Below are 27,019 nucleotides of genomic sequence, written 5' to 3'. Positions count from 1 at the left end.
GCGGAGGTTCCATCATGCTTTGGGGCTGTGTGGCCAATGCCGGCACCGGGAACCTTGTTAAAGTTGAGGGTCGCATGGATTCAACTCAGTATCAGCAGATTCTTGACAATAATGTGGAAGAATCAGTGATGAAGTTGAAGTTACGCAGGGGATGGATATTTCAGCAAGACAATGATCCAAAACACCGCTCCAAATCTACTCAGGCATTCATGCAGAGGAACAATTACAATGTTCTGGAATGGCCATCCCAGTCCCCAGACCTGAATATCATTGAACATCTGTGGGATGATTTGAAGCAGCTGTCCATGCTCAGCGACCATCAAACTTAACTGAACTGGAATGGTTTTGTAAACAGGAATGGTCAAATATACCTTCATCCAGGATCCAGGAACTCATTAAAAGCTACAGGAAGCGACTAGAGGCTGTTATTTCTGCAAAAGGAGGATCTACAAAATATTAATGTCACTTTTATGTTAAGGTGCCCATACTTTTGCGCCGGTCAAATTTTGTTTAAATGCGGATTGCACATTTTCTGTTAGTACAATAAACCTCATTTCAATCCAGAAATATTACTCAGTCCATCAGTTATTAGATATATGAAACTGAAATAGCTGCTGCAAAACCCCAAATTGTTATAAAGAAAAAAGGTTAACATTAATAAGGGTGCCCAAACTTTATCATATGATTGTATGTGCACCATTTTGAAGACATTGGCGCAAAAGATGTTAATGAATCCAAAAAGACAAAAACTTATAAAACAAATTTAAATGATGAATTGAGTGTAACATTTCTGAGTGGGGTCAGATAAGATACAATTCCACTTTAAGTAAAAATCCATTGGAGATGTTCAGGGGGTGAAGGATCAGGCACATTAGATTTCTACACGTGAGGATTAATGGTGATTTTTCAATAGGTTTTAGTAGTTTCACAATCTGTTTTATATAATATGACATCAGTATGAATTATATATAAGGTACATTTCATCACAATGGTGAGATATGTCCTTGATCTCATCAAAATACACACTGTGAAGCTGAATCCTGGGCCGCCATGATGGAAACAATACAGTAGCCCCATGTTATTCTTCGTAACCAGAGTTTCTTGGCCAATACAACATGTTTGAAATTGGAGGAAGAAAAATCAAAACTAGGACACGAAGCAAATAAAATATATTGTAATATTTACTGTACTTCTAAGAACATCCTGAACTTCATAGAAAATGACTTGTGCTGTTTTTGCTTCTATTGTATGTAAAATGTAGAGTTTACTACAGCAGATATATTGTATTGTGAATAATAATAAGCCTATGGAAAATAAAAGTGTAAAATATAGCAATATATTCATTAAATGGGAACCCATCAGGTTTGCTATGGCCTCCAACCCAGCAGCATTCACATGTGTATGCCATTCCCTGCCTAACCAGCAATGTGTAATGCTATTCAATAAAATCAATGTTTAAAAAAAAAACATTTATACAGTGCACTGTTCCTCTGCTAATTACGGTTTTGACTAGTCGATGGGATGTTGTTTCCCCAGACTAGTCAGCCCTATTTCCCCTATGGGCGTGATAACATGATTTCCATGAGTCGGCATCATCATAGCTCCTGGAAATCTTGCGCATGCGCGCAGCTCATTTCGGCAGCATCAGTGCGCATCAGATGCCGGGTATACACGTCAGAGAGGCGCATCGGAAATGCAGAAGCTGTTCCCCCGATCATGCGCAGTGCGCATTGATGCTGTCTAACTGAGCCGTGCGCATGCGCAAGATTTACAGTAGCTGCAGTGATGCCGGCTCATGGAAATCATGTTATTACGCCAACTTGGGAAAGCGTAACAAAAAGGAGACAGTTGCACTGTACAGTGCTAAGATGTGTGGAAAAATGAATATCGGAATAATAGACATGCTTATGTTGTGGGCGGGGCTGAGGGGCTGCTCGGGAATGCTCGGATCTGGGGCTTTACTGTGGCTCGAGTTGGGACCGGACCTGGGCTCGAGCGGCGGTCCGCCACCCACAAGTGAAAAAGGGGATATTTACAAGGGAGATTCTCTGTGACGCCACCCACGGTGTGTGGTGAGGTGTGGCACCACCGCTGCTGTTGTGGGGCACCCGGGGGCGATGGGATGGCAGCTGGATGTTAACCCCTCCGTGGGTAGGGATGGATTCCCCAGGGCCCAGTGTCTCTGTGGGGGTTGCAGGGAGCAGTCTTTAGGAGGCAGGAAATAGGGAACTTATAGTTGGTAGTCATGGTGCTGGATGAGGCTGTACTGGTGTGGAGGGTCAGTAAACACAGAGTCCTTTTGTAAACCAAAGCCGAATGCCGGGAGCCTTTTGGAGGCGTGTGCTCGGGTCCCACATCCAGATATACAGCCACGGGCCCTTTCTTCCACACTCTCTGTCTGTTTCTTTCTTGTCTGGACTAGTCCGCTTTAACGGCCTCCGGATCGGGTCCCCTCTCTGAGCACCGGCGAGGTACAACCCTGCCCCGGTTGGCCTCAAGTTCCCCATGACCGGATCTCCATGCCTGTGGCCCTCACTGCCACCTAGTCCGGTAGTCCAGGGCTCCAACCCCGACTACCAACCTCTCCAGGAAGCTCCAACTCTCTCCTGTCAGCTCTCCACTGACTACAGCACAAACTGAAACTTAACTCCTTTCTGCACTTCCTAAGCTCCTGACATTGCTCAAAGTGAATGCTGCAGAAAAAGTGATCCTCCCTAAAAGGGGTGGCAATTTGACAAAATTGTTACACCGCTGCAACGCAAAATGGATAATTTTACTTAATAGCAGAATGCCGTATGGGTTCAATGTGAAAAATGAAATTTCAAATGTATTGTAAAAAGTCTATCTCATGTGCTACCTACTCAGTCATGTTTCTATACATGTGATGTCATTTCTCTGTGATTTTCCCCTCCCCCTTGACCTTTTTTAAGGGCTTTTCATTTGAATTGTGTTGTCTCAGACTAAGGAGGTGATCCTCCGAAACGCGTACCTGTTTGATAATTGCCACTTGTTTTTATACATATGGAATGACCTTTTAAATCATTTTGGAATAAAGAAATTCGTTTTTTTAAATAATCTGGAACCTGGATGCTGGAAATTCCTTTCTTCATATTCACACTTCAGTGGGTCCTGCTGATGTCCGTGCACCGGTCAGATTCTTATGGAACTCCAAGTGGGTGAGCTGGTGTTTTTTTCTACTGATGTGGAGGGTCAGTAAACACAGAGTCCTTTTGTAAACCAAAGCCGAATGCCGGGAGCCTTTTGGAGGGGTGTGCTCGGGTCCCACATCCAGATATACAGCCACGGGCCCTTTCTTCCACACTCTCTGTCTGTTTCTTTCTTGTCTGGACTAGTCCGCTTTAACGGCCTCCGGATCGGGTCCCCTCTCTCAGCACCGGCGGGGTACAATCCTACCCCGGTCGGCCTCAAGTTCCCCATGACCAGATCTCCATGCCTGTGGCCCTCACTGCCACCTAGTCCGGTAGTCCAGGGCTCCAACCCCGACTACCAACCTCTCCAGGAAGCTCCAACTCTCTCCTGTCAGCTCTCCACTGACTATAGCACAAACTGAAACTTAACTCCTCTCTGCACTTCCTAAGCTCCTCTCGCTCCCTCCCATTTTCCTGTGGAGGGGGTAAGTAGGGCCTGATTGGCTGGTGTATATCTGTGTGGGGACTGCGTTGGTGTCAAGGAGGATTAACTCTTTTTGTGACTACCTGGTTTTGCTAGGGCGTCACACTTAACTTCTATGAAAAAACTTGAAAATTGAGCCCAACAGCCAATGACAAGGCAACCTCATTTTGTAGGTTTTTCTTAACACAAAGAGAGGCATTAGAGTAGGCAGGGACCCAACAAAAAGAGGTTGCCTTGTCATTGGCTGTTGGGCTCACATAAAACTGGCCATTTCTGTGTGCTAAGTATCTCATTTTTGCATGTTTTTCATAGCAGTAATGCATGTCTATATTCCCATATTCATTGTTCCACATATCGTAACACTGCAGAGTGCAACTGTCTCCTTTTTGTTGCTGTGTTTCATGTTCAGTTTGCACCTGTTTACATTAAAAGGTAGGATGTGCCATCAGTCTATTTCTTTGATTACATGGGAAAGAGGGCTGACTAGTCTGGGGAAACAACACCCTTTCGACAAGTCAAGGTCCTTGTTAGCAGAGGAACAATGCACTTTATAAATTCTTTTTTTAAACATTGATGTTAGTAAATAGCATTATACAGGGCTAGTTTGGCAGGGAATTTTGGGATACAGATGTGAATGCTGCTGGCTTGGATGGCATAAGGGATCTGACGGGTTCCCTTTAAAGGGAACCTGTCAGGTTCCATAGGCGTTCTAACCTAGAAGCAGGGTGATGTGTGGCCTAGTAACCCCTTCCTACCCAAGTCTGTGTTGTAATTGTGTGTAATTTGAATGTATAAAAATATGTTTTATTACTTGCATGTTCCCTATGTAAATGATCAAAGGCTCTAGTCCCCTGGGTGTCGCATCGCCCTGTGGGCGTTTGCATGCTTTCCGTGGTATCACACCACTGTGGGCTTTATACCATGGATCGTCACCGTCAGCTCCTTGAGATCCCATGCATGCTTACCATTCCTGCAGCCTTGTTATCCGGGTGCTTGCTTCTCGGCTTCAGACGCGCTCTGCGCATGGTCGGAACCACAGGAGTCTTCTGAGCATGTGCAAAGTGCGTCTGAAGCCAAGAAGCAAGCACCTGGATAAGAAGGCTGTGGGAATGGCAAGCGCGCAGGCGCAGGATCTCAAGGAGCTGACGGGGACATCGCTCATGTAAATCCATGGTATCACACCCACAGGGGCATGATACCATGGAAAGCATGCAAATGCCCACAGGGCGATGCGACGCCCGGGGTCCTAGAGCCTCTGATCATTTACATATGGAACATGTAAGTAATAAAACATATTTTTATACATTCATATTACACAATATTACAACACAGGGATGGGTAGGAAGGGGTTACTAGGCCACACATCACCCTGCTTGTAGGTTAGAACACATATGGGACCTGACAGGTTCCCTTGAATATTAACTATGGGCTGGTGGGTGCAGTTGGGTTTATTACCTGCTGTGCCCTTCTCTCCCTTTTCACCCTTTCTGCCATCACGCCCATCTCTTCCAGGAAGGCCAATGCGTCCATGTGGCCCAACTAATCCATTTGCTCCAGGGGTTCCTGGGGGCCCGGGCAATCCTGGGATGCTACAGACGTACCGTATATTCTGGTTTTCTCCCTTAAGTCTATTGCTTGCTGGCTGTCCACTGACACATAGTGCAAAGCTTGTAACGTAAAGCAAAATAATCATCATCGACCCTGCAAGGAAAGAAAATACCATTCACAAAGGAAATATTCCGCAACATAGACACAACAATGATATAAAATGATCACACACAGACTATTTCATGTACCGTTATACTATTAGGTACCTTTTTTATCTTTAATTCCAAGACAAAACACAAAACTAAAAATTCTACCAGTTAAGAAGGGTTTAAAAGATTAAAATAATCATACCCTGCAGAAATGATTGTTAAAATATTGATTTTAAAAGCCATACTTTTTTATTTTTCCATCCACATAGCCATCTGAAGGCTTGTTTTTTGCAGGACATATTGTTCTGTTGAGTGGTACCATTAATCTTATCATGTTACGTATTTAATAGCTGTAAAAAAAAAAATCCCAGGGCATCAAAACTGCAAAAAAAATCCCCACAATTCCACATTTGTTTTTTTTTATTTAGAGTGTTCAATATATGATGAAATTTACTTAATAATATGATTCTTCAGGTCAATAATAATATGGTGATTCCAAACATCCATAGTTTTTTATTTTTTAGTTGTGAAAATAAATTAAAACATTTGTAAGATATCAAATTTGAAATATGTTGCTTCCGTTCAATATTTTCAATTTTTATCAATGTGGCTGTGTATAGAGATGATTTTTTTGAGGCCAGAGCTTCCGATTTTACGGATAACATTTTGGCATATATATATGAAGTTTTGCTTGTCTTTTATACCATTTTTTTGCAGTGTTGCAGCATCTAAAAACCATAATTCAGACATTTAGATTTTATTTCTTGTTACACTGTTTATCAATTGAGTTAATTAATGTTATATATGGATAGTTCAGACTTTTATTTATGTACAATACCAAATATGTATATATTTGTATGTTTAGCGGGAAAAAAATGGGGGATTTTAACTTTTAGATTTTTATTTTTCATATTTTTAAAAACATTTTTCCACTTTTTACTGTATTAATTAGCGCCCCTAGGTGGACCAGAACCTGTGATCATCCGATTGTACTATATACGGCCTCTTTCACATGCCTGTGAAAATCACGCACATTTTTCACGGACGTGTCAAAGGTGCGTATTGCCGTCAGTGTGCTGTGTGTATGGCACACGTGTGTTCTCCGTGTGTTATCCGTGATAACACACAGATAACGGGAACTTCCTACTCACCTGTCCCTGGTGTCGCTGTCCGTGGTGCTGATCTGCGGTCTCCGGTCCTGCCGACTCCCCGCTGCTGCTGCTTCCACCAGCAGTGAAGTGAATATTCAATTAGCATAATGAGCGGCGGTCGGTAGCAAGTGACAGCAGCGGCAGAGACAGGAGGGCTGGAGAAGGTGAGTAAAATTTTGTTTTTTTTTCTCACAGACACGTCTTTTCTCCGGTGCGTGTCATACGGAACACATCCATGTGGTCCGTTTGCATTACATGTGACACGTTTGCGTTCCGTGTGACACCAGTGATGCCGGAGATAAAACGGACATGTTGCCGTGAGAAACACATGGACACACATACGTACGGAACAGACACACGTTCCGTGCGAAAATACTTACATATGTCCAAAACCATAGGAATGCATAGGTCTCCGTGTGTACGTGTCTCCGGTACGTGAGAAAACTGCTAAACACGTACCGGAGGCACGTACGTGTGAAAGAGGCCTACAGCAATGCATCAGCTCTGCTATGTATAATGAAAGCCAGCTACGAACGTGCTTTCACAGGAGAACCGTTGTGACAGATATGGAGGTCTTAAACCTCTTACCGACATTGGACATACTGGGCACGTCCTAGATCATGTCGGTGTAATCACCACTGGCTGCTGTGGTGAGCCGGCAGCGATCCCCGCACATGTCTGCTGATTTGAATAGCAGATATGTGTGGCTATCAGGCACGGGTGGATCTGCGATCCACCCATGCCTGTTAACCCCTGTTAACCCCTTTAGATCGCGCTGTCAAAATGTGACAGAGTGATTTAAATGGCCGCGGCAGTGAAATTGCCTTTCCCCGTCACCATCGGAGGCCCCGTAATGTAGTCATGCAGTCATGCAGAAATGAATGAGTGATCAAAATGCTGATCCTTATAGTCCCCTAGGGGGACTAGTAAAATAAAAAGAGTTAAAAAAAGCCAAAAACTAAAAGTTCAAATCACCCCCCCATTTGCCCCATTGAAAGTTAAATGGTTAAAAAAATAAGAAATACATATTTGGTATGTTCAAAAATGCCCGATCTATCAAAATATCAAATCAGTTAATCTAATTGGTAAATGGTTTAGTGGGAAAAAATTCCAAACGCCAAAGTTACATTTTTGGTTGTGGCAAATTTTGCGATCAAAACATAGCATCTGCGCAAAAAAGTACTGTTAACAACGTCAGCTCGAAACGCAAAAAATAAGCTTTCACTGAGCTCCATATCTAGAAAAATAAGAACGTTACGGGTGGCGGAAAATGGCGCAAAAAGTGCACCACTTTTTTTGGACAAGCTTCAGAATTTTTTTTAACCTTTTAGATAAAAGTAAACCTATACATGTTTGGTATATAAGAACTCGTACCGACCTGAGGCATCACACCCACACATCAGGTTTACAATATAGTGAACACGGTGAATAACATACCCCAAAACCAATCGTGCAATTGCACTTTTTTTGCAATTGTTACGCACTTGGAATTTTTTTGGCCATTTTCCAGTACACTATATGGTAAAACTCATGACGTCATTTAAAAGTACAACTCATCCCACAAAAAACAAGCCTTTATATATCAAGATTGACGGAAAAATAAAAAAGGTACAGCTCTCGGAAGACATGGAACAAAAAGACAAAAAAAAACAGAAAATCGCTCAGGGGTGAAGGGATTAAAAGACTCCTGGCCATCATGGCAATACATTTAATGCATCATAATTGTTTCATGAGTGCGTTGATGGGTGCATAGAATGATGCTTCCCCTGCCGGCGCACAGTAAATGCCGCTGTCAGAAATTGACAGTGGAATTTAACAGGTTAAGAGCCACGGCGCGGAGATCTGCTCCATCCACAGCTGTAAGAGGCAGATGATGGCTGAATAACACAGCCATCATCTGCTGGGAAAGATGTACACAATATGTCAGTAATACGTGTAGTTTGTATTGTTAAATCTAGTGACAGATCCGCTGTAACTATCCATTTATTGTGACATCACCATGTCATAGTAAATGTATAGTTACAAGAGAAAAGGTTTTGGTACCGTGTTAGCCAGTTGAAAAATTATTGATTCTTCTCAGTGAGAGAAACAAAATTATAATCATATTTTGATACCTTTTAATGGCTAACTAAAATAAAATAAAATTATGTTACAAAGCAAGCTTTCGAGACTTCTCAGGTCTCTTCATCAGGCATGGTATGACAAAATATCTGAAGAAACACATATATACACAAACAGAGCAGAGGGACACAACATAAACCATATGAAAGTTGTCATATTAAAAGGCAACTTCAGATCACAGAACCATCGAAGTGTCTGGGAATACAAATTCATTAAAATGTTTAACTCTGTGGACACAGGACTCAACCTGTCAGGAAGATTTATGACACACTATAAAATCTGAGAGGTCTGCTCCAGAGACTGCGAGGGCAGCAGACCTCTGATCCTACATGAATATTGGGACAATAAAACTTTCACACCACTAATCAATGCTAATTAAGGATTCACTCTCTAAGCTCAGTGTTTGTTTATTTAAATGTCCTTTTATTATGCCATCCCTCTGCTCTGTTTGTGTATATATTTGTGTTTCTTCAGATATTTTGTCATACCATACCTGATGAAGGGACCTGAGCTGTCTCGAAAGCTTGCTTTGTAACATCATTTTATTTTAGTTAGCCATTAAAAGGTATCATAACAAGATTATTATTTTGTTTCTCTCACTGAGAACAATCAATCAGTAAATGTATAGTTACAGTAACATTTCAAGGGTTAAAGTATATAAAGTGCAGAGGATATATCTTAGTTATTGTCAGGTAGACATTGAATTTCTGCCCAGTACAATAAGTTGAGCATTTTATTCATATTTTCAATAGACTTCAATCTGTTTGTGAGGTCCAGACTTCATCCTGTGAGACCCCGGGAGAATAATCTTAAGGAGCCCCACTCTAGACCATTACATAGTAAACTGCAGAGATGATCGAATTTGTTCCTGTCCTTTCTGTCCATTTAGAACATAATATAGGACTCACGGCTAGCTGTTAAAGGATCACAATAAATGACTTTTCGGCTGAGTTTTGCTATGAATATGATATTTTCCACACAATGAGATTATGCAATGTCTCCATGGGATTGTTGGGTGTATTCCAGCAATATAATTCACCATCTGTGTTAGAGGTAATCTGAGATAGTGGAGCATGTGAATGTTGTGCATACCGAGGAGCAATGAGGCACCGCTATTCATCTCTGCATTCTTTGAACTTACATCAGAAAATCCTTCAGGGCAAATACCACTTCCACTGGAAGTCTGTTCACCAAATGGAAGCCATGTAACCAATGACATTGGCCCATGGTCTTCTTGTCCCATGCGGACTTTTGGACTTTTATTATACAAATTCCTCAAAATCTGAACAAAACAATCAACATAACAAATAAACAAATGTTGGAAAAATAGGAAGTAAAACTTCTTTATAGAGCGGCCAAGTTTACATGTAGAACTAAAGCTGTGATGGAGATATTCCCAAATTGTTGTCCATGATGATATTTTTAGGTACAAGCTCCAGTTTATTTCCTTGTTACACATTTATTGTCCAAAAAAACCCAACTACCTTTCTTATGTTTATATTCAACCAATGATTTCTGTAACGCCAGCAGCGGTGTCCCTGAACTGCACCACCATTCTCACATTCCGGACTGTCCTGTGCTGTCTGCGGCACCTGTCCCCGCCATAGCTCCTGTCCCTGCGGTTGCTTTCTGCTCCCAGGTTAAGTTTCCTGGGAGTGCGCTTAAGGTGCGAGTGCACATACCTTCTGCCCCTGAAAGGGGCAGCATGTTCAGTTAGGTTTTGCCTGCAGCCTATCTCTGGGGGGTATTAGTTACTTAGGGCACCCTCCCACTTAGGGAGGTGCCTTTTCAACAAGGTTCTTGAGCCTGTACTACTGTGCGCTTATCTATTTTTGTATCGCGTCCAATATCCAGTACCCGTGTACTGTGCCTGTGAGTGAACAAGCCATCCAGCCGGTTCCTGGTGTCCAGACAGTACCAACTGTCCTGCCTGTCTGCATCTGCATTGCTGAACCTATTGGGTAAGCTAACGCAGAAGCGGGGCTTGCCCTGGAGTGGTACCTGGTTGCTACCTTCCAGCACAAACTTAACCTCACCATCAGAGACTAAGTGAATATGAGGTAGCCTCCAGGGAAAGCCTGGACCCGTGACACAGTGGGTCCAAACCCTCATGCGTAACAATTTCTATGAGAAGTTAAGTGCAAATCTGGTTGTTGGTCATGCGTCTGATGTGATTTATTTGGACTTTGCGAAGGCATTTGATACTGTACCACATAATAGCCTTATACTGAAGCTCCAGAATCAGGGACTAGGGGAAACTATAAGCAGATGAGTAAGGAATTGGCTAAAAGACAGAAAACAAAGAGTTATTTGAAATGGTACATTACTTAAATGGGATACAGTCAGAAGTGGGGACTGCAGGGATCTGTACTGGGAGCAGTGGGAACCATAAGGATCTGTGCTGGGACCGATTTGTTTAACTTCTTTATTAATGACCTTGTGGATGGGTTTGGGAGTAAAGCGTCAGTCTTTGTTGACGACACCAAACTATGTAGGATATTAAAAACTGAGCTTGACAGTACAATATTATAGAATGATCTGAATAAGATGGCAGAATGAGCAGATACTTAACAGATAAAGTTTAATGTTGATAAATGTAGAATAATCGTATTGATGCATGTACATTAAATGGAAATACACTCGGGGCTACAGAACAGGAGAAAGACTTGGGGATTCTGGTTATAAGTAAGCTGAGCAGCAGCACTCAATATCAAGCAGCAGCTGCTAAAGCCAACAAGATTTTAGGGTGTATAAAAAGAGAGATTAGATCCCATGATCCCACTGTATTGTTACCCCTCTATAAATCACTTGTAAGGCCACATCTGGAATATGGGATCCAGTTTTGGGCTCCACATTTTAAAAAGGACATTCAGAAGTTAGAGTCAGTTCAAAGGCGACAACTAGACTACTATAAGGAATGCAAGGCCTCCCATATGATGAGAGACTGGAAAAGTTGGGCTTGCTTTCCTTGGAAAAAAAACGCTTTAGAGGAGATCTCATTTATATATATACATGTGTGCTTAATATAAAGGACTGGCACATGACTTATTTATTCCAAAGACTATACTAAGGACCAGGGGGCACTCACTGCGAGTGGAAGAAAGGCAATTCTGGCAGCTAAATAGGAAAGGGTTCTTTACAGTTAGAGCAGTCAGACTGTGGAATGCCCGACCACAAGAGGTAGTAATGGTTGACAATATAACAGTATTTAGATAAGGCTGGATGCTTTTCCCACAAATGTCATTGATGGTTATAAATAATCTAGCGATAGAGACTATGCAACTGGTGGAGAATGGTTGAAGTTGATGGACCTGTTTCTTTTTTCAGCCTATATAACTTTGTAATTAAACAATTTTTCTAATCATAAATGGAAAAGAAGTGGAGTTTCAGGTTTTCTGGAGGACTCTAATGATTGTACAAATAAAATAAGCTTTGCCAAAAGTTTATTATGACAAATTGAGCATCTTACAGCACAAACTATCTCTGGAGTAAGCGCATAGTCATTCCATAGTTTATCATAATAATGAATATTTTCCATGTATAAAACTATCACAAAATGCTTGAGTACAAGGGAATAATTATACAAGTGAGCTCATTGATAGTTAACGGTCATTGAAATATGAGCTGGGCATGTACAGAACATTTGTACCATTAATTTGCAGCCCTTGTGGTGTCTTCAGAACAAGATAGAAACATCTGGTTAACTAATAAAGCAGGGGTGTCTTAAGGCTCCGTCACACGCTACGATATATCTAATGATATATTGCAGGGGTCACGGAATTTGTGACATCGTTAGAGATGTCGTAGCGTGTGACACCACCGAACGACTGTTAATGAGCAAAAATACTCACCTTATCGTTGCTCGTTGACACGTCATTCATTTTCATAATGTCGTTCCTCCTTCTGTGCGCCGGTTGTTCATCGTTCCCGACACAGCACACGTCGCTACGTGTGACACCCCGGGAACGACGAACACAGCTTTCCTGCGGCCGCCGGCAATGTGGAAGGAAGGAGGTGGGCGGGATGTTACGTCCCGCTCATCTCCGTCCCTCCGCTTTTATTGGGCGGCCGCTGTGTGACGTCGCTGTGACGCCGAATGTCCCTCCCCCTTCAGGAAGAGGATGTTCGCCGCCCACAGCGACGTCATTAAAGAGGTAAGTACGTGAGACGGGGATTAATGACATTGTGCGCCACGGGCAACTAATTGCCCGTGACGAACAAACGACGGGGGCGGGTACGATCGCTCATGCGATCGCACGATATATCGTACCGTGTGACGCCGCCTTAACCGTGAAATATCATACTCATCTCTTATATTCATAGAAATGGACTACAGTGGCATGCATATGTTTGGGCACCCCTAGTCAAGTCCAATATTACTGTTATTGTACACAGTAAAGCAAGTTGAAGATGAAATGATCTCTAAAAGGCATAAAGTTAAAGATGACACATTGTATGACACATGTATTTTAGACCCTCCCGAATTGAATCTTTTATATTTTAAAATTAACAAAAAAGGAAAAGGGGCCAATGCAAATATTTGGGCACCCTGCATGGTTAGTACCTAGTAGCACCCCCTTTGGCAAGTATCAAAGCTTGTAAATGCTTTTTGTAGCAGCCAAGAGTCTGTCAATTCTTGTTACTTGGAAAAGTCTTCCAGCTCTGTGAGATTCCTTGTCTTGCATGCACTGCTCTTATGAGGTCTAGCCACAGATTTTCAGATAAGAGGACTGTGAGGGCCATTGTAAAACCTTCAGCTTTTAAGGTCGTCTATTGCGGATTGTGATGTGTGTTTAGGATCATTAACCATTTGTAGAAGCCATTCTCTTTCAATTTAAGTTTAAAGATGTTGTCCTTGGTGGGATTTGAACCCAGGACCCCAGTGCTGCAAGGCTGCAGTGCTAACCACTGAGCCACCGTGCCGCCCTTGATATACATACTTCTGGACAGAACTTGACTAGTGAACGCAGCGTGAATTCACACCCAGTATAGTGGGTGTGGCCTTGCTCAACACTCTGCGCCCCACACTGTCTAGTAGGTGCGGCGTTACGCTGTGCCCACAGTCGTATCACATACTCTCGGCCACGTAAATGCTGTTTCTGTTTCTGACACTGGAGATCCTGACAGTGCATGGTGCATACACTGGGAGGATTCATAAGTCTGCAGTCACACACAGTGACTGCAGACTTTTCATTCTACAGCAAAAACTCCTTTGAGGGCACATGGAAGGAAACATTTATGAAAAATGACCTGGCATCTGCATCAGGTGGAAATGTCAGTGCTTAGTACTGGAGAGTGGCTCCAATTTTATTGATATAAGATGTTTTTTGACATTGGATGTTTGCAAGGAATCTTATATAATGTAATGTGGCGCATGTTCATTTATGTATTATCTCATTGTTACTTGAATTTCCAGAGATTTATCATCAAGATGCAGCAGATAGGTAATGTAAATTCCAATTTCCGGGCACAAAGGTGGTATTACATGTGTGATTTTTGGCTGGCACACACTCACAGAAGACACAGGCTTGGAACACATACATGGGCAGAATATCCATCAAAAGACAATCTTATGTTGAGCTGACTTTGGAGCCAATCTCTTGGCATTAAGCCTAGTTTTCTATAGGAAAATTCACAGATAACCTTTTTCTAAAGTCATTAGTTATATGCTGGAATCTGTATACAATGCATGAACCAAGAACTATTCTTAAAGCCAGACGGAGAGCCAACTGGTGGCTGTGATGCTAGACAGTATGAATAGAAGGGTAGTGAGACAAGCTGAGATAATAAGCCAGGAGGTAACATAAGATTCAGGGAGTAGACAGAGACGTGGTCAGAAAGAGGTCCAAGGTCAGAAGCTGGGAGGAAACATCTAAGGTTCAGGAAGCAGACAGAGACGGGGTCAGTAATAAGTCCAAGGTCAGAAGCCGGGAGATAACGTATAAAGTTCAGGGAGCAGACAGCGACATGGTCAGAAAGAGGTCCAAGGTCAGAAGCTGGGAGGAAACATATAAGGTTCAGGAAGCAGACAGAGACGTGGTCAGGAATAGGTCCAAGGTCAGAAGCCAGGATATAACGTATAAAGTTCAGGGAGCAGACAGAGACGTGGTCAGGAAGAGGTCCAAGGTCAGAAGCCAGAAGGTAATGTATAAAGTCTAGGGAGCAGACAGAAACGTGGCCAGGAAGAAATCCAGGGTCAGAATCCAAGATCAGAATACTTACACCACACAGAAGCCAGAGTACACTGACTCAAACAGGAAGTACGACTGGCGAAGTTCAGACAGAGCTAGCCCAATAAAGAAACAAAGCAATCACCAGGAATGAGGCGTATCTGTGAAGGCACCTCTCAAAACCAGTGTTGACCCTAGTGCTGAAAGACAACCTGTCAGCAAGTGCACAAGACACATAGCAGAGCATTTTCAAATGTAAAATGCTCCGCACAGCGGAACTATGACAGTGGCACCTTGTAATTCATATTTCGTGTTCCTTTTGGTTATCAAAAATAGTAAAATTGATAATATTCCTTAAAGTTATTTATGTATATGTACCGGCAGCAAAAACAATATCCTGAGGAGGAATTAGTCCTGGAAAAGTAGAAATGCACAGAAGCCAATTAACTGTCTGTCCTAAAGTACTGCTCTTTGTTCCTCAAAATAAGAAATAAAATAGAACATTCTGTGAATTGGGAAGGACCTGGCGTTCTGACAAACACGGCTTCTGTATGTACCACTATTATTATAATTTATCATCCCATGAATCATTGCATGTTAGTATCACTGCCTTCATCCATGTATCAGGAGTTTGATTTGCAGCCATCTATTTATTGTGGGACCTCATTTTTGTACAAATGCAGGACACCATCTCTTTACATTTGTGATGCAATAACATATAATGATATATTGTGATAATCTGGGGAAAAAAAAATCTGTAAATTAGCATAAACCTCTTGAAGGATGTATGAAGAATATTAGTACAGTAGATTATGTACAGTTATGTCCAGAAATATTTAGACAGTGACACACATTTTGGCATTTTAGCTGTTTAACAAAATACATACAGGTGCATCTCAATAAATTAGAATATCATCAAAAAGTTAATTTATTTCAGTAATTCACTACAAAAAGGAAATGCATATATTATATAGAGTCATTACACACAGAGTGATCTATTCCTATATATTATATAGAGTCATTACACACAGAGTGATCTATTCCTATACATTATATAAAGTCATTACACACAGAGTGATCTATTCCTATATATTATATAGAGTCATTACACACAGAGTGATCTATTCCTATATATTATATAGAGTCATTACACACAGCGGGATCTATTTCAAGTGTTTATTTCTGTTAATGTTGATGATTATGGCTTACAGCCAATGAAAACCCAAAAATCATTATCTCAGAAAATTAGAATATTATATAAGACCAACTAAAAAAATTATTTTAATGTCAGAAATGTTGGCGCCTACTGAAAAGTCTGTACAGTAAATGCCTCAATACTTGGTCGTGGCTCCTTCTGCATGAATTACTGCATCAATGCGGCGTGGCATGGAGGCGATCAAAGGTAATTGGACAATTATCTCAAACATTCTTTATTAGGCTTTTCCCTTGTTAAGCCGTTAAAAGGTCTGGATCTGATTCCAAGTGTGGCATTTGCATTTGGAAGCTGTTATTGTGAACCCAAAACATGCGGTCAAAGGAGCTCTCAATGGAAGAGAAACAGGCAATGATTAGACTGAAAAAAGAAATCCACCAAAATATATTAGAAATGTTAGATGTTAGTGTGGCGCCCCTGAGGCTTCAGTTGCCACAGGGTACTGCATTTCACTTAAATACAGTATTCATCCCGGGTAAGGAAGAGGTTAATTGCTGGTGTTCACCATATTCAAAAACCACACACAGTCAGGTGCTTTCCCACTGGGATTGGCCTAGGGTAGACAGGGGGGTGGCCATCACAAGACATGGGACTTTCTTGGTCACTAGGACAACCACCTGGGGGGCAGGCACCACTTGGGGAAAAGGAAGGAGCATCTTCACACTTAGGAGTTTTACCCCAGGCACAGCTTGGAGTAAGGAGCACAAGCAGGCTCTCAGTCCAGGTATTTTCTTCCTCTGGAGCATTGCAAGACCCGTGGCTTGGAGTAGGTAGCTCAGCCCCGTGCTCTACACAGCTACAGGGGATTCCAGGGTCTGCAGAGGGTGCATGAAACACTCGCAGCCCATTCCACATTGCATCCACGGGATTGGAGGGACCCCAACCAGAAAGGACACACAGTGGGAACACCGGCGGTGACCTCCGAATTATCCGGGATTGCCAGGGGCCCATCACGGCAGAGACCGGTACTCCAAGGGTGACAACCAGACTGTGAGTAAAATAAAAGACCCTGACTGCAACTACTGAGTCAGCCCTTCATTGCCGGCGCCGTCACCCGCGCTCTGGCGCCAACGGCCACTACCGCCCCCATCATCCTCTCTGGGGCCTAGCTCTACCTGTGGGGAGCTGAACCATCCCTGCTGCAACACCATCTGCCCCAGAGCACAGCACCCGCAATGGTGGCCAATCCCTGGCCGCGTACCACAGGTGGCGTCACGAGACAACTACTATTTCCAATATTCTTATCATCCCACCATCCTTCTCCACTTTCCCTTTCGTGGACACCTCGGGGTCACGAAAACCGGGCAGAGTCACCTGTGACAACCCCCTGACCCTCACTGACCTGGTGACGAGTATTTCCCAGACCCCGAGAGGTGCCCCATTAGGAATGGACAATTCAACTATTTTGGTACAGTCTGCAAAAAAAAAAAACAAAAACAACCAAAATCGTGCACTAGTCAATGTAGAAACTCAAAAAGGCCTGGACATCTCCCAAAGACAACAGTGGCAGATAATTGCAGAATATTTTCCACTGTGAAGAAAAACCCCTCCACAACATCCATCCAAGTGAAGAACACTCTCCGGGAAGTAGGTGTTTCAGTATCTAAGTCTACCATAAAGAGAAGACTTCATGGGAACAATCCATTAATCACCCTTAAACATCGCCAAGGATAAATCTAAAGACGTTGCCCATTTCTGTTAACACATTCTTTAGATAGATGGATCTAAGAACAACCTGTACCAGAATGATGAGAAGAAGAAAGTATGGAGAAGGCTTGGGTCGGCTCATGATCCAAACCACAGCACATCCTCTGTAATGGTGGAGGCAGTGCGATGGCCGGGCATGCATGGCTTCCAATGGCTGAGTCACTAGTGTTTATTGATGATGTGACTGAAGATAGAAGCAGGTGGGAAAAGCGTCACAGAGGAAGAAACCCAACGTTAGGTGAAATCCATGACTTCCAGACTTCCGGTAGTGAATGTAAAGGATTCTCCACAAAGTATTAAAAATTAACAACTTATTTATTCTAGAGTAAATTTGCCAAATTACTTTTGAGGCCATGAAATGAGGAGGGTTTGTAGAAAAGTAGTTGCATTTCTAAACATTTTACAGGATATTTTTTTTTCAACCCCTTTAACTAAACCTGAAAATCTACACTTCAATTTTATCTAAATTGTTTCATTTGAAAGGAAAAATAGTGGCATGCAAAGTCCAAATCACGAAACACTTCTGGTTCTAACTGTAAGTATCTATCAAATAAATGTCATGGCTTCATACCCGAATATTGTCACAATTAGCAAAGCTACAAGAGTCAAAGGGAAACATTAAGGTCACAGCACAGTCACGCCAATCACACAATTTTCCCCATTTGAGGGTTGTGCCATGGATCTCTACCAAGTAGTTTCTGCCCTTTTTTGGCCAATTGTATAGACTTCTGACTTAGGAGTACTTTACACGCTGCGATATCACTAGCATCGGCTAGCGATGTCCAGCACGATAGCACCCGCCCCCGTCGCACATGCAATATCTTGTGATTGCTGCCGTAGCGAACATTATCGCTACGGCAGCTTCACACGCACATACCTGGTCGGCGAGGGAGGTGCGTTCGGCATCACCGCGACGTCACTTAGGCGGCCGGCCAATAGAAGCGGAGGGGCGGAGATGAGCGGGACGTAACATCCCGCCCACCTTCTCCCTTCCGCATTGCCGTCGGGATGCAGGTAAGGAGATGTTTGTCGTTCCAGCGGCTTCACACACAGCGATGTGTGACGTTGCTGGAGCGACAAACAACATCGTATCTGCAGCAGGAGCGACATTATGAAAATGAGCGACGTGACACAGATCAGCGATTTTTGACTGTTTTGCGCTCGTTCATCGTCGCTCCTAGGATTTACACATTGTGATGTCGCTACCGGCGCCGGATGTGCGTCACAACAACCGTGACCCCGACGATATTTCGGTAGGGATGTCGCAACATGTAAAGTACCCCTTAGATGTGCACACTAAAGGGGTGCACGATCCTTAGTTGTCTGTAGTCCAAATTATGAGTCCTATATATGTATGCATACAATAACCAAGCAGTGATCAATAACCAGAATGTGCTCTGATCAAAGCAGGAAAATGACTGCTTATTTTAAGGAAGTTAGTCGCTTTTCTAAGGGGGCACTTTGCACACTGCGACATCGCAGGTGCGATGTCGGTGGGGTCAAATTGAAAGTGACGCACATCCGGCATCGCATGCGACATCGTAGTGTGTAAAAGCTAGATGATACGATTAACGAGCGCAAAAGCGTCGTAATCGTATCATCGGTGCAGCGTCGGCGTAATCCATAATTACGCTGACGTGACGGTCCGATGTTGTTCCTCGCTCCTGCGGCAGCACACATCGCTGTGTGTGAAGCCGCAGGAGCGAGGAACATCTCCTACCGGCGTCACCGCGGCTTCCGTAGGATATGCGGAAGGAAGGAGGTGGGCAGGATGTTTACATCCTGCTCATCTCCGCCCCTCTGCTCCGATTGGCCGCCTGCCGTGTGACGTCGCAGTGACGCCGCACGACCCGCCCCCTTAACAAGGAGGCGGGTCGCCGGCCACAGGGACGTCGCACGGCAGGTGAGTGTGTGTGTGAAGCTGGCGTAGCGATAATTTTCGCTACGCCAGCTATCACCACATATCGCTGCTGCGACGGGGGCGGGGACTATCGCACTCGGCATCGCAGCATCGGCCTGCGATGTCGCAGTGTGCAAAGTGCCCCTAACAGTCGCCTGGGAAAGATTTGGAATCCTTCTAAAGGGCGCGATACTTTATCATATCATAAGTTTCCAGGCAGTTCTTAAGCAAAAGACAAAGGTAGTAATAGGAAATAGGAGAGACATATGTCCTAACATTTTCTTAAAGCTGTACTCTTCTAAAATACGAAAAAAAAGCAGAAGTAAGCTACATCAAGTTACTTCATTCAGTAAATTCGAAGTTGAGCTTAATTGACAGGAAAAGAACCAGACAAGTCTCTGAATGCAAATATAGGTGCAAGCGCCATCTTGTCCTATATTTTGGGTATCTTCATATAATCATGTCCACAACACTTCTATGAACCTTATTGCCTTCAATAGTGTCCATGAAAATCCATGCGTTATTCAACATGTGTAGACACAAGCAGTTAGTGAGCATGCTCCGCAATGTGGCCGCGTATGCATATGTTTTCAATGGGGGGGGGGTAGAGTAATCCGTTGCCAGGTACCTCTGCTGGCATCATATCTTCACTGAGATCAAAAAGATGAGGTGTTAAAATTCATCATGCATGATCCTGGTCGTCCCTAACATCATCATCTGTCGAGTTGTGGGTCCATACACATAGGCTAGTTGCCCATTTCTACCATCAGTGGCTTTGCCTGATTTTCCTTTAATCTGTATGTGAGGTGTTTCTGCTTTGATCAGTGCATATCTGATGGCTTGTGGATGAATTTACCATGGTCTAAAAATAAAGCCAGAAGGGGCTTGATTTTGTTTTTTGACACTCGTCTACCTAAAAAGCCAAATTTTTTCATGAATGAGTTTTCATCAACACAATGTTACGCTAGGTACAGGGAAGTACCAAGCGCACAGCGGAAAGGAAGGGAAACCCCATGTCTAGGGAAAGGAAAGATAGTGACCCCTGACCAAATCTACAGCTGGTCCCTGAGGTCCCTCGCCACTTTAGATAGGTTCCACAGCTATGTGCCGAGCCAGGTATCTGACCCCAGGAATTCCTAGTGCTGGGCCCTAAATAGGGAAAGGATGGGATGAGCTCTTCATCAACTCCACTAAACAACTATAGAAGACACGAAGGGGTAAAAGCATAAACTATCATTAGATGACTCAGGTAGAAGTTCAGCAGAGTTTTCAGCAATGATGCCACAGAGGAGTACAAGCCATCTGCTTGCAATCTCGGCTTGAAGGAACTAAAAATATCACCAGCACAGTCCAAAGGAAGGAAGGGGTATTTAAACACCAAGGGAATACTGATGATCAACAGCTGCGTGCAAGTTGAACTCCTGCTGAGTCCAAAAGGGAGAGAGATGAATCTAGCAGGAAAGCTACCTATGCCAATGAATACTGAGAGCTGGAACAATGAAAAGTCAGGGAACATTCTGTGCAACCAAATGCTGTGACTTTCTATGGCCAGAAACCACATGACTGTTTGTTACCTGTGACACACCTATAAGTCAGAACTGATGAAAAGTCTCCAAGGAGGAGTGAAATATTCCAGATCCATGATTACCATAAACTATTAATTTTGCATAAAATATTTTATTGAATTACATTGGCCAAAACCAGAGAATAGAAATCAGGTCCTTTGAAGAAAAACATAATGAGCTCAATAATTTTCCAATAAAAGAACACTTAGGATATTTGCATATGTAAAACTAAATTGTGCATACAGAACAAAGGTTATCTTTTTTGGACAATCCCTTATAGAGCGGAACCAGGGCTGCTCTAACATATGGAATGCCCCTTTGATTGGCTAAGGGGCACTTTGCACACTACGACATCGCAAGCCGATGCTGCGATGCCGAGCGCGATAGTCCCCGCCCCCGTCGCAGCTGCGATATCATGGTGATAGCTGCCGTAGCGAACATTATCGCTACGGCAGCTTCACATGCACTTACCTGCCCTGCGACGTCGCTCTGGCCGGCGACCCGCCTCCTTATTAAGGGGGCGGGTCGTGCAGCGTCACAGCGACGTCACATGGCAGGCGGCTAATAGAAGCGGCGGGGCGGAGATGAGCGGGACGTAAACATCCCGCCCACCTCCTTCCTTCCGCATAGCCGGCATGAGCCGCAGGACGCAGGTAGGAGATGTTCCTCGCTCCTGCGGCTTCACACACAGCGATGTGTGATGCCGCAGGAACGAGGAACAACATCGTAACATCGGTATTTCCCAATTCATGGAAATGCCGGACCCTACACCGATGATACAATAACAACGCTTTTGCGCTCGTTAATCGTATCAAAAAGGATTTATACACTACGATGTCGACTGTGATGCCGGAAGTGCGTCACTTTCGATTTGACCCCACCGACATCGCAGCTGCGATGTCGTAGTGTGCAAAGTGCCCCTTAGTGTTTCATTTCTGTGATGGCGGAATAAAGCACTACATTGTGTCCAAAGATAAAGTAGATGGTCTAATTCATGAACATGACAACTCCTCCAGAGACACTTCATAACTATTCTTTTAGAGGGACCTCCCTATATTAACTCAAAATTCCTCAATAGGGTATTGAAAAAAAAAAGTTTTTCTAAATCCTCCAACCCATTATTTTTTACAGCAACAATGGAAATCTAAGTATGAGAACACGCTAAGTCTGTGTGATCATGTTACACGTTGTCTGCCAATGTGAATACAAAAGAATCTGAAATCTGTAAAGCACAAATCAAAACAAAATTAAAAGACTTAAACCCGGTGAGAGCCGTATCAACAGCCAATAATTCTGGAAAACTATATCCACAGATTGGAGAACACACCACTCCTCAACAGGAAATAGCCATGATACTTTGGATGTGTGTGTTTGCCAAAATGTATCTTTTTGAACAGTTAACAAAAAAAAATTAATATAGTTATAAAGTTGAGAAAAATACAGACATATTGTAGGCAAATAAACATAATACAGTATGTAAAGTTTATTCTCCAAGACATATATAATAGGACTGATATTAAAAGGCATGGCATTCTTAGGCACATAGGTTAAAAAAAGACCCAGGTCCGTCAAGTTCAACCTTCTTTCACCAATTTTACATTTTTTTGTCACTAAATTATCTATAACTCACAATGTTATGTACAGAGGAAATCATCCAGCCCCTTTTTTAAGACCTGTTATAGTATCTGCCATTACTACCTCTTGTGGTAGGGTATTCCACAGTCTGACTGCTCTAACTGTAAAGAACCTTTTCCTTTTTAGCTGCCAGAATCACTTTTCTTCCACTCGCAGTGAGTGCCCCCTGGTCCTTAGTATTGTCTTTGGAAGGAATAAGTCATGTGCCAGTCCTTTATATTGACCACACATGTATTTATACATTATTTATACATATAAATGAGATCACCTCTGAGACGTGTTTTTGCTAAGCTAAACAAGCCCACCTTTTGCAACTGTCATCATATGGGAGGCCTCCATTCCTTATAGTAGTCTAGTTGGCCGTCTTTGAACTGACTCTAACTTCTGAATGTCCTTTTTAAAATGTGGAGTTCAAAACTGGATCCCATATTCCAGATGTGGCCTGTTGTAACCAGAATCCCCAAGTCCTTCTCCTGTTCTGTAGTCCTGAGTTTACCTCCATTTAATGTATACGCAGTTATAGGATTACTCCGTCCTAGGTGCATTACTCCACATTGATCAACATTAAATCTTGTACACAGCCAAGATAAGCGCACAGCTGTCAGCTGCAGCCTGTAGCCATATGCTTTATCTGCACTGGGTATCACAATATAGGTGGACCCTAGGCCATTTATTTATTTATTTTTACACCACTGTAGGGATGCAGACAGCATGTGTGATTCCAACTAATCACAGACACTGTCACACAGGTTGGGGGAACGGTCTAACTGCAACCAATCACAGACGAAACGACTGATGGTGGGCGGGGGAGGCAGTGAATACGTATGAGAGGTAATGAGCAGACCCATAAGTAGCGTTACAGCCGCAGGGAAGGTCGGTAAGTATAACGGTCCAGCTTTAGTCCTTATTTTTTTTCTTTTCCTTTTTATTTTTTTTATTTCTATCATTATCCGGGTGGGCAAACCCAAACAGTTACATAGATTTCCCTGAGAAGTCCTTGTTCTGTGCACATGTGCCGCCCCCACGCCTGTAGCAGCCAAGCTGCTCAGGTCCAGACCCGCTGTGTGGCTCGAGGGATCCTCCGGACCCGGGGGTCACGCGGACACGCCAAATGAAAAGGGGGACGTAGTTGTACGGGCTTGGCAGTAGTCGGTTCGTGACGCCACCCACGGTGTGTGGTGAAGTGAGACACCACCGCTGCTGTTGCGGGTTACCTCAGGGGAGGTGTGATGGCAGCTGGATGTTAACCCCTCCATGGGTAGGGATGGTTGTCCCGGGTTGGTGCAAAGAATGGCGGTGGCAGGGGCCTGCGCGCCCAGACGTACCAGGGGATGTTTGGTTACTCACAGTTGAATAAATCACACTAGTCTTTTGGTAAACCAAAGGTGCTGGTGGCCGGCCGCCGCGGCCGGTTGTACTCTGGTCCCCCACCCGGGCTGGTGGTTGCCATCTTTTCCCTCTGCACTGTTTTTGTTTGTGTATACTTCCCGGTATGAAACGCGAGAGTCCGCTCCCGGTGTTTTGTGTACCTGAGAAGCTGTGCCCGCTGACACTGACCCGTGGGATCTACCGGGCCCTGGCGGATGCCCTATCCCTCTCTGTGGGTGGTTGTCTGCTTTTGGGACTTTGGTTGGGACAGGACCTAAAATCCTGCCCTCAATTTGTTAATTAGCTAGGCCATTGGTTCCGGTCCTGGCTTCAGGGTGCAAGTACCCCCTCTGTGCACGGTTTCCAGGTCAGTTCTCCGGTATTGGTACCGGCTGGCTCCAACCCTATCCCGGTCCACCTCGGATCTCCGGCTGCCGTCTTCCCGTCGCCTGCTGACGGAGACCACCATCTGCCACCTAGCCAAGGCACCAGGGCTCCAAACCCGGCGCCTGTCAACTTGAGCTTCTCCTCCTGCTGGAGCTACACCTAGCCCCAGCTTCCACTCCTCTCAACTTGAACTGTAAAATGAAACTGACGTTATTCCCGCCCCGGGCTGTCTAGACCCCTAGGTGGGCGTTCTTTATCCACCTGATGCCGCCCACTGGTGTGCCTGTCGTGCCCTGAGGGGGGTGGCTAGGGTTTCAGGTCGGCTGTGTGTAACCCTGTGAGGGAAGGTGTTGTGCAGGGACCTTTTGTGTGAACACCTGGCTCTGCCAGGGCGTCACACACAGACACTAGGTATCAGGTTTTACAGTTCGGGTTCGCCCATTGCTAACTATAACACCACAAATATACAATGCCAATAATAGCGGTCATAAAATGATATAACATATTTTTTAAAGGTGATACAATAGAGGGAGTTTTCTTCTATTTGCAGAACAATTGTCACAAATGACAATTTTTCCTCTGCGTCTTGGACACAGTAGGTGGCTGCTGCACCCTAGATTTCGGGTGTGCTGTGCTGTCTGTATGCTAATTGACAGCTCAGTTGTCCCTTCTGGTGCAGGGGACTGATGAACTGTTGATGCGTTCAGTGACAGCTTAGCTACCCAATCTGAGACTTGGAGGATCTGGGTTTCCAGGTGTGCCCTGTTTGCTTTCATTGTCCAGCTATTTAGCTGAGCAGTCAGTCCCAGAACACTTAGGCTGGAGTCACACTTGCGATTAACTCACACGAGTGCAATGCGAGAAAATCTCGCATTGCACTCGGACCAATGTTAATCAATGCGGCAGCTCCGAACTGCTATTTTTTTCTCAGTCCAAATCGGACTGAGAAAAAAATTACAGCATACTGTGTTTTGGTGAGTTTCACGTGCAAGTCCCTCCAATGAAAGTCCATGGGTGCGTGAAAAAAATGGATGTCACAAGGACGGCACACACACCATCCTAATGACATGCGTTTTTCTAAATACATTTATCGCATGTTGCAGAAAACACAGGAAATGAGTGAGGTCTGTCGATGTCGGTCAATCTCTATCAGTCGGTCTCTCCCTCTCGGTCTCTATTCTCTCTCTGTCTGTCGGTCTCTCTTTCTCTGTCGGTCTCTCTCTCTGTCGGTCTCTCCCTCTTCCCCCCTCTCATAGTCACCGATCCCCGATCACCGGCGCGGCGCTGCACGGCTGTCACAAAGCTCCGGCGGCTTCTCAGCTTTTCAAAAAGCCGGCTGCTCATTATTCCATCTAGTATTCACTGCTTTCCCCGCCCACCGACGCCTATGATTGGTTGCAGTAAGACACGCCCCCACGTTGAGTGACAGCTGTCTCACTACAACCAATCACAGCCGCCAGTGGGCGGGTCTATATCGTGCAGTAAATTAAATAAATATTTAATTAAAAAAAAATGGCGTGCGGTTCCCCCCAAATTTCATACCAGCCAGGGTAAAGCCATATGGCAGGAGGCTGGTATTGTCAGGATGGGGAGCGGCACGTTATGGGGAGCCGCCCACCCTAACAATATCAGACAGCAGCCGCCCGGAATTGCCGCATCCATTAGATGCGACAGTCCCGGGACTGTACCCGGCTCATCCCGAATTGCCCTGGTGCGGTGGCAATCAGGTAATAAGGAGTTAATGGCAGCAGCCCATAGCTGCCACTGAGTCCTTGGTTAATCATGGCAGGCGTTTCCCCTGATACCTTCCATGATTAATCTGTAAGATAAAGAAAATAAAGACATACACCTGAAAAAAATCCTTATATTTGGAATACAAGACCAAAAAAACACCCTCTTTCACCAATTTATTAAACCCCCAAATACCCCTCCAGGTCCGACGTAATCCACAGAGGTCCCACAACGCTTTCAGCTCTGCTACATCAGAAGCTGACAGAGCGGTCACAGACCACAACTGCTCTCTGTGAGCTCCCCGCTGCGACTGAAGGGAGTCGCGCTATCAGATGTGCTGTCACTGAGGTTTCCCGCAGCCACAGATCTCAGCTGGAGGACTTCTGCTGTGGCTCACTTAGTCACTCAGAGGATTTGCGGTCACCGAGGAGACCTTCACCGGTGACCGAAAATCAGGCCATGACGCACAGACAGAGCCGTAGGATGACAATGAAGTCGGGTGAAGTTCATCCGACTTTATTCTGATCGCGCAGCTCTGTCTGTGTCAGCTGGCAGCGGCCATTCATCTCTGCTACATGGCTCTGTCTGTGTCTGCTGTCAGCGGCCATTCAGCTCTGCTACATGGCTCTGTCTGTGTCTGCTGTCAGCGGCCATGTAGCAGAGCTGAATGGCAGATGACATAGCTGCTGAGAATAAAACGGATCCCATACGGATCACACACGGATTGCACATGGACTACAA

At 44.2% G+C, this 27,019-nt stretch overlaps 1 protein-coding gene across 2 annotated transcripts in view; it reads right to left on the bottom strand.

The window, feature by feature from the left end:
• Nucleotides 1-27,019, bottom strand: part of C1QTNF7 (C1q and TNF related 7) — a 178,472-nt gene that overhangs the window by 6,489 nt on the left and 144,964 nt on the right. For both annotated transcript variants that reach the window (XM_075333553.1, XM_075333540.1), the window contains exon 2: nt 5,089-5,334. In XM_075333553.1, the coding sequence (XP_075189668.1) occupies nt 5,089-5,329 (241 nt within the window). In that variant the 5' untranslated portion in view covers nt 5,330-5,334. The remainder of the gene's footprint in view (nt 1-5,088; nt 5,335-27,019) is intronic.

Source organism: Anomaloglossus baeobatrachus, chromosome 1, assembly GCF_048569485.1.
Source record: "Anomaloglossus baeobatrachus isolate aAnoBae1 chromosome 1, aAnoBae1.hap1, whole genome shotgun sequence".
Lineage (NCBI taxonomy): Eukaryota > Metazoa > Chordata > Amphibia > Anura > Aromobatidae > Anomaloglossus > Anomaloglossus baeobatrachus.
Note: the sequence above shows the minus strand (reverse complement) of the source record. Positions and strands in the feature narration are given on the sequence as shown.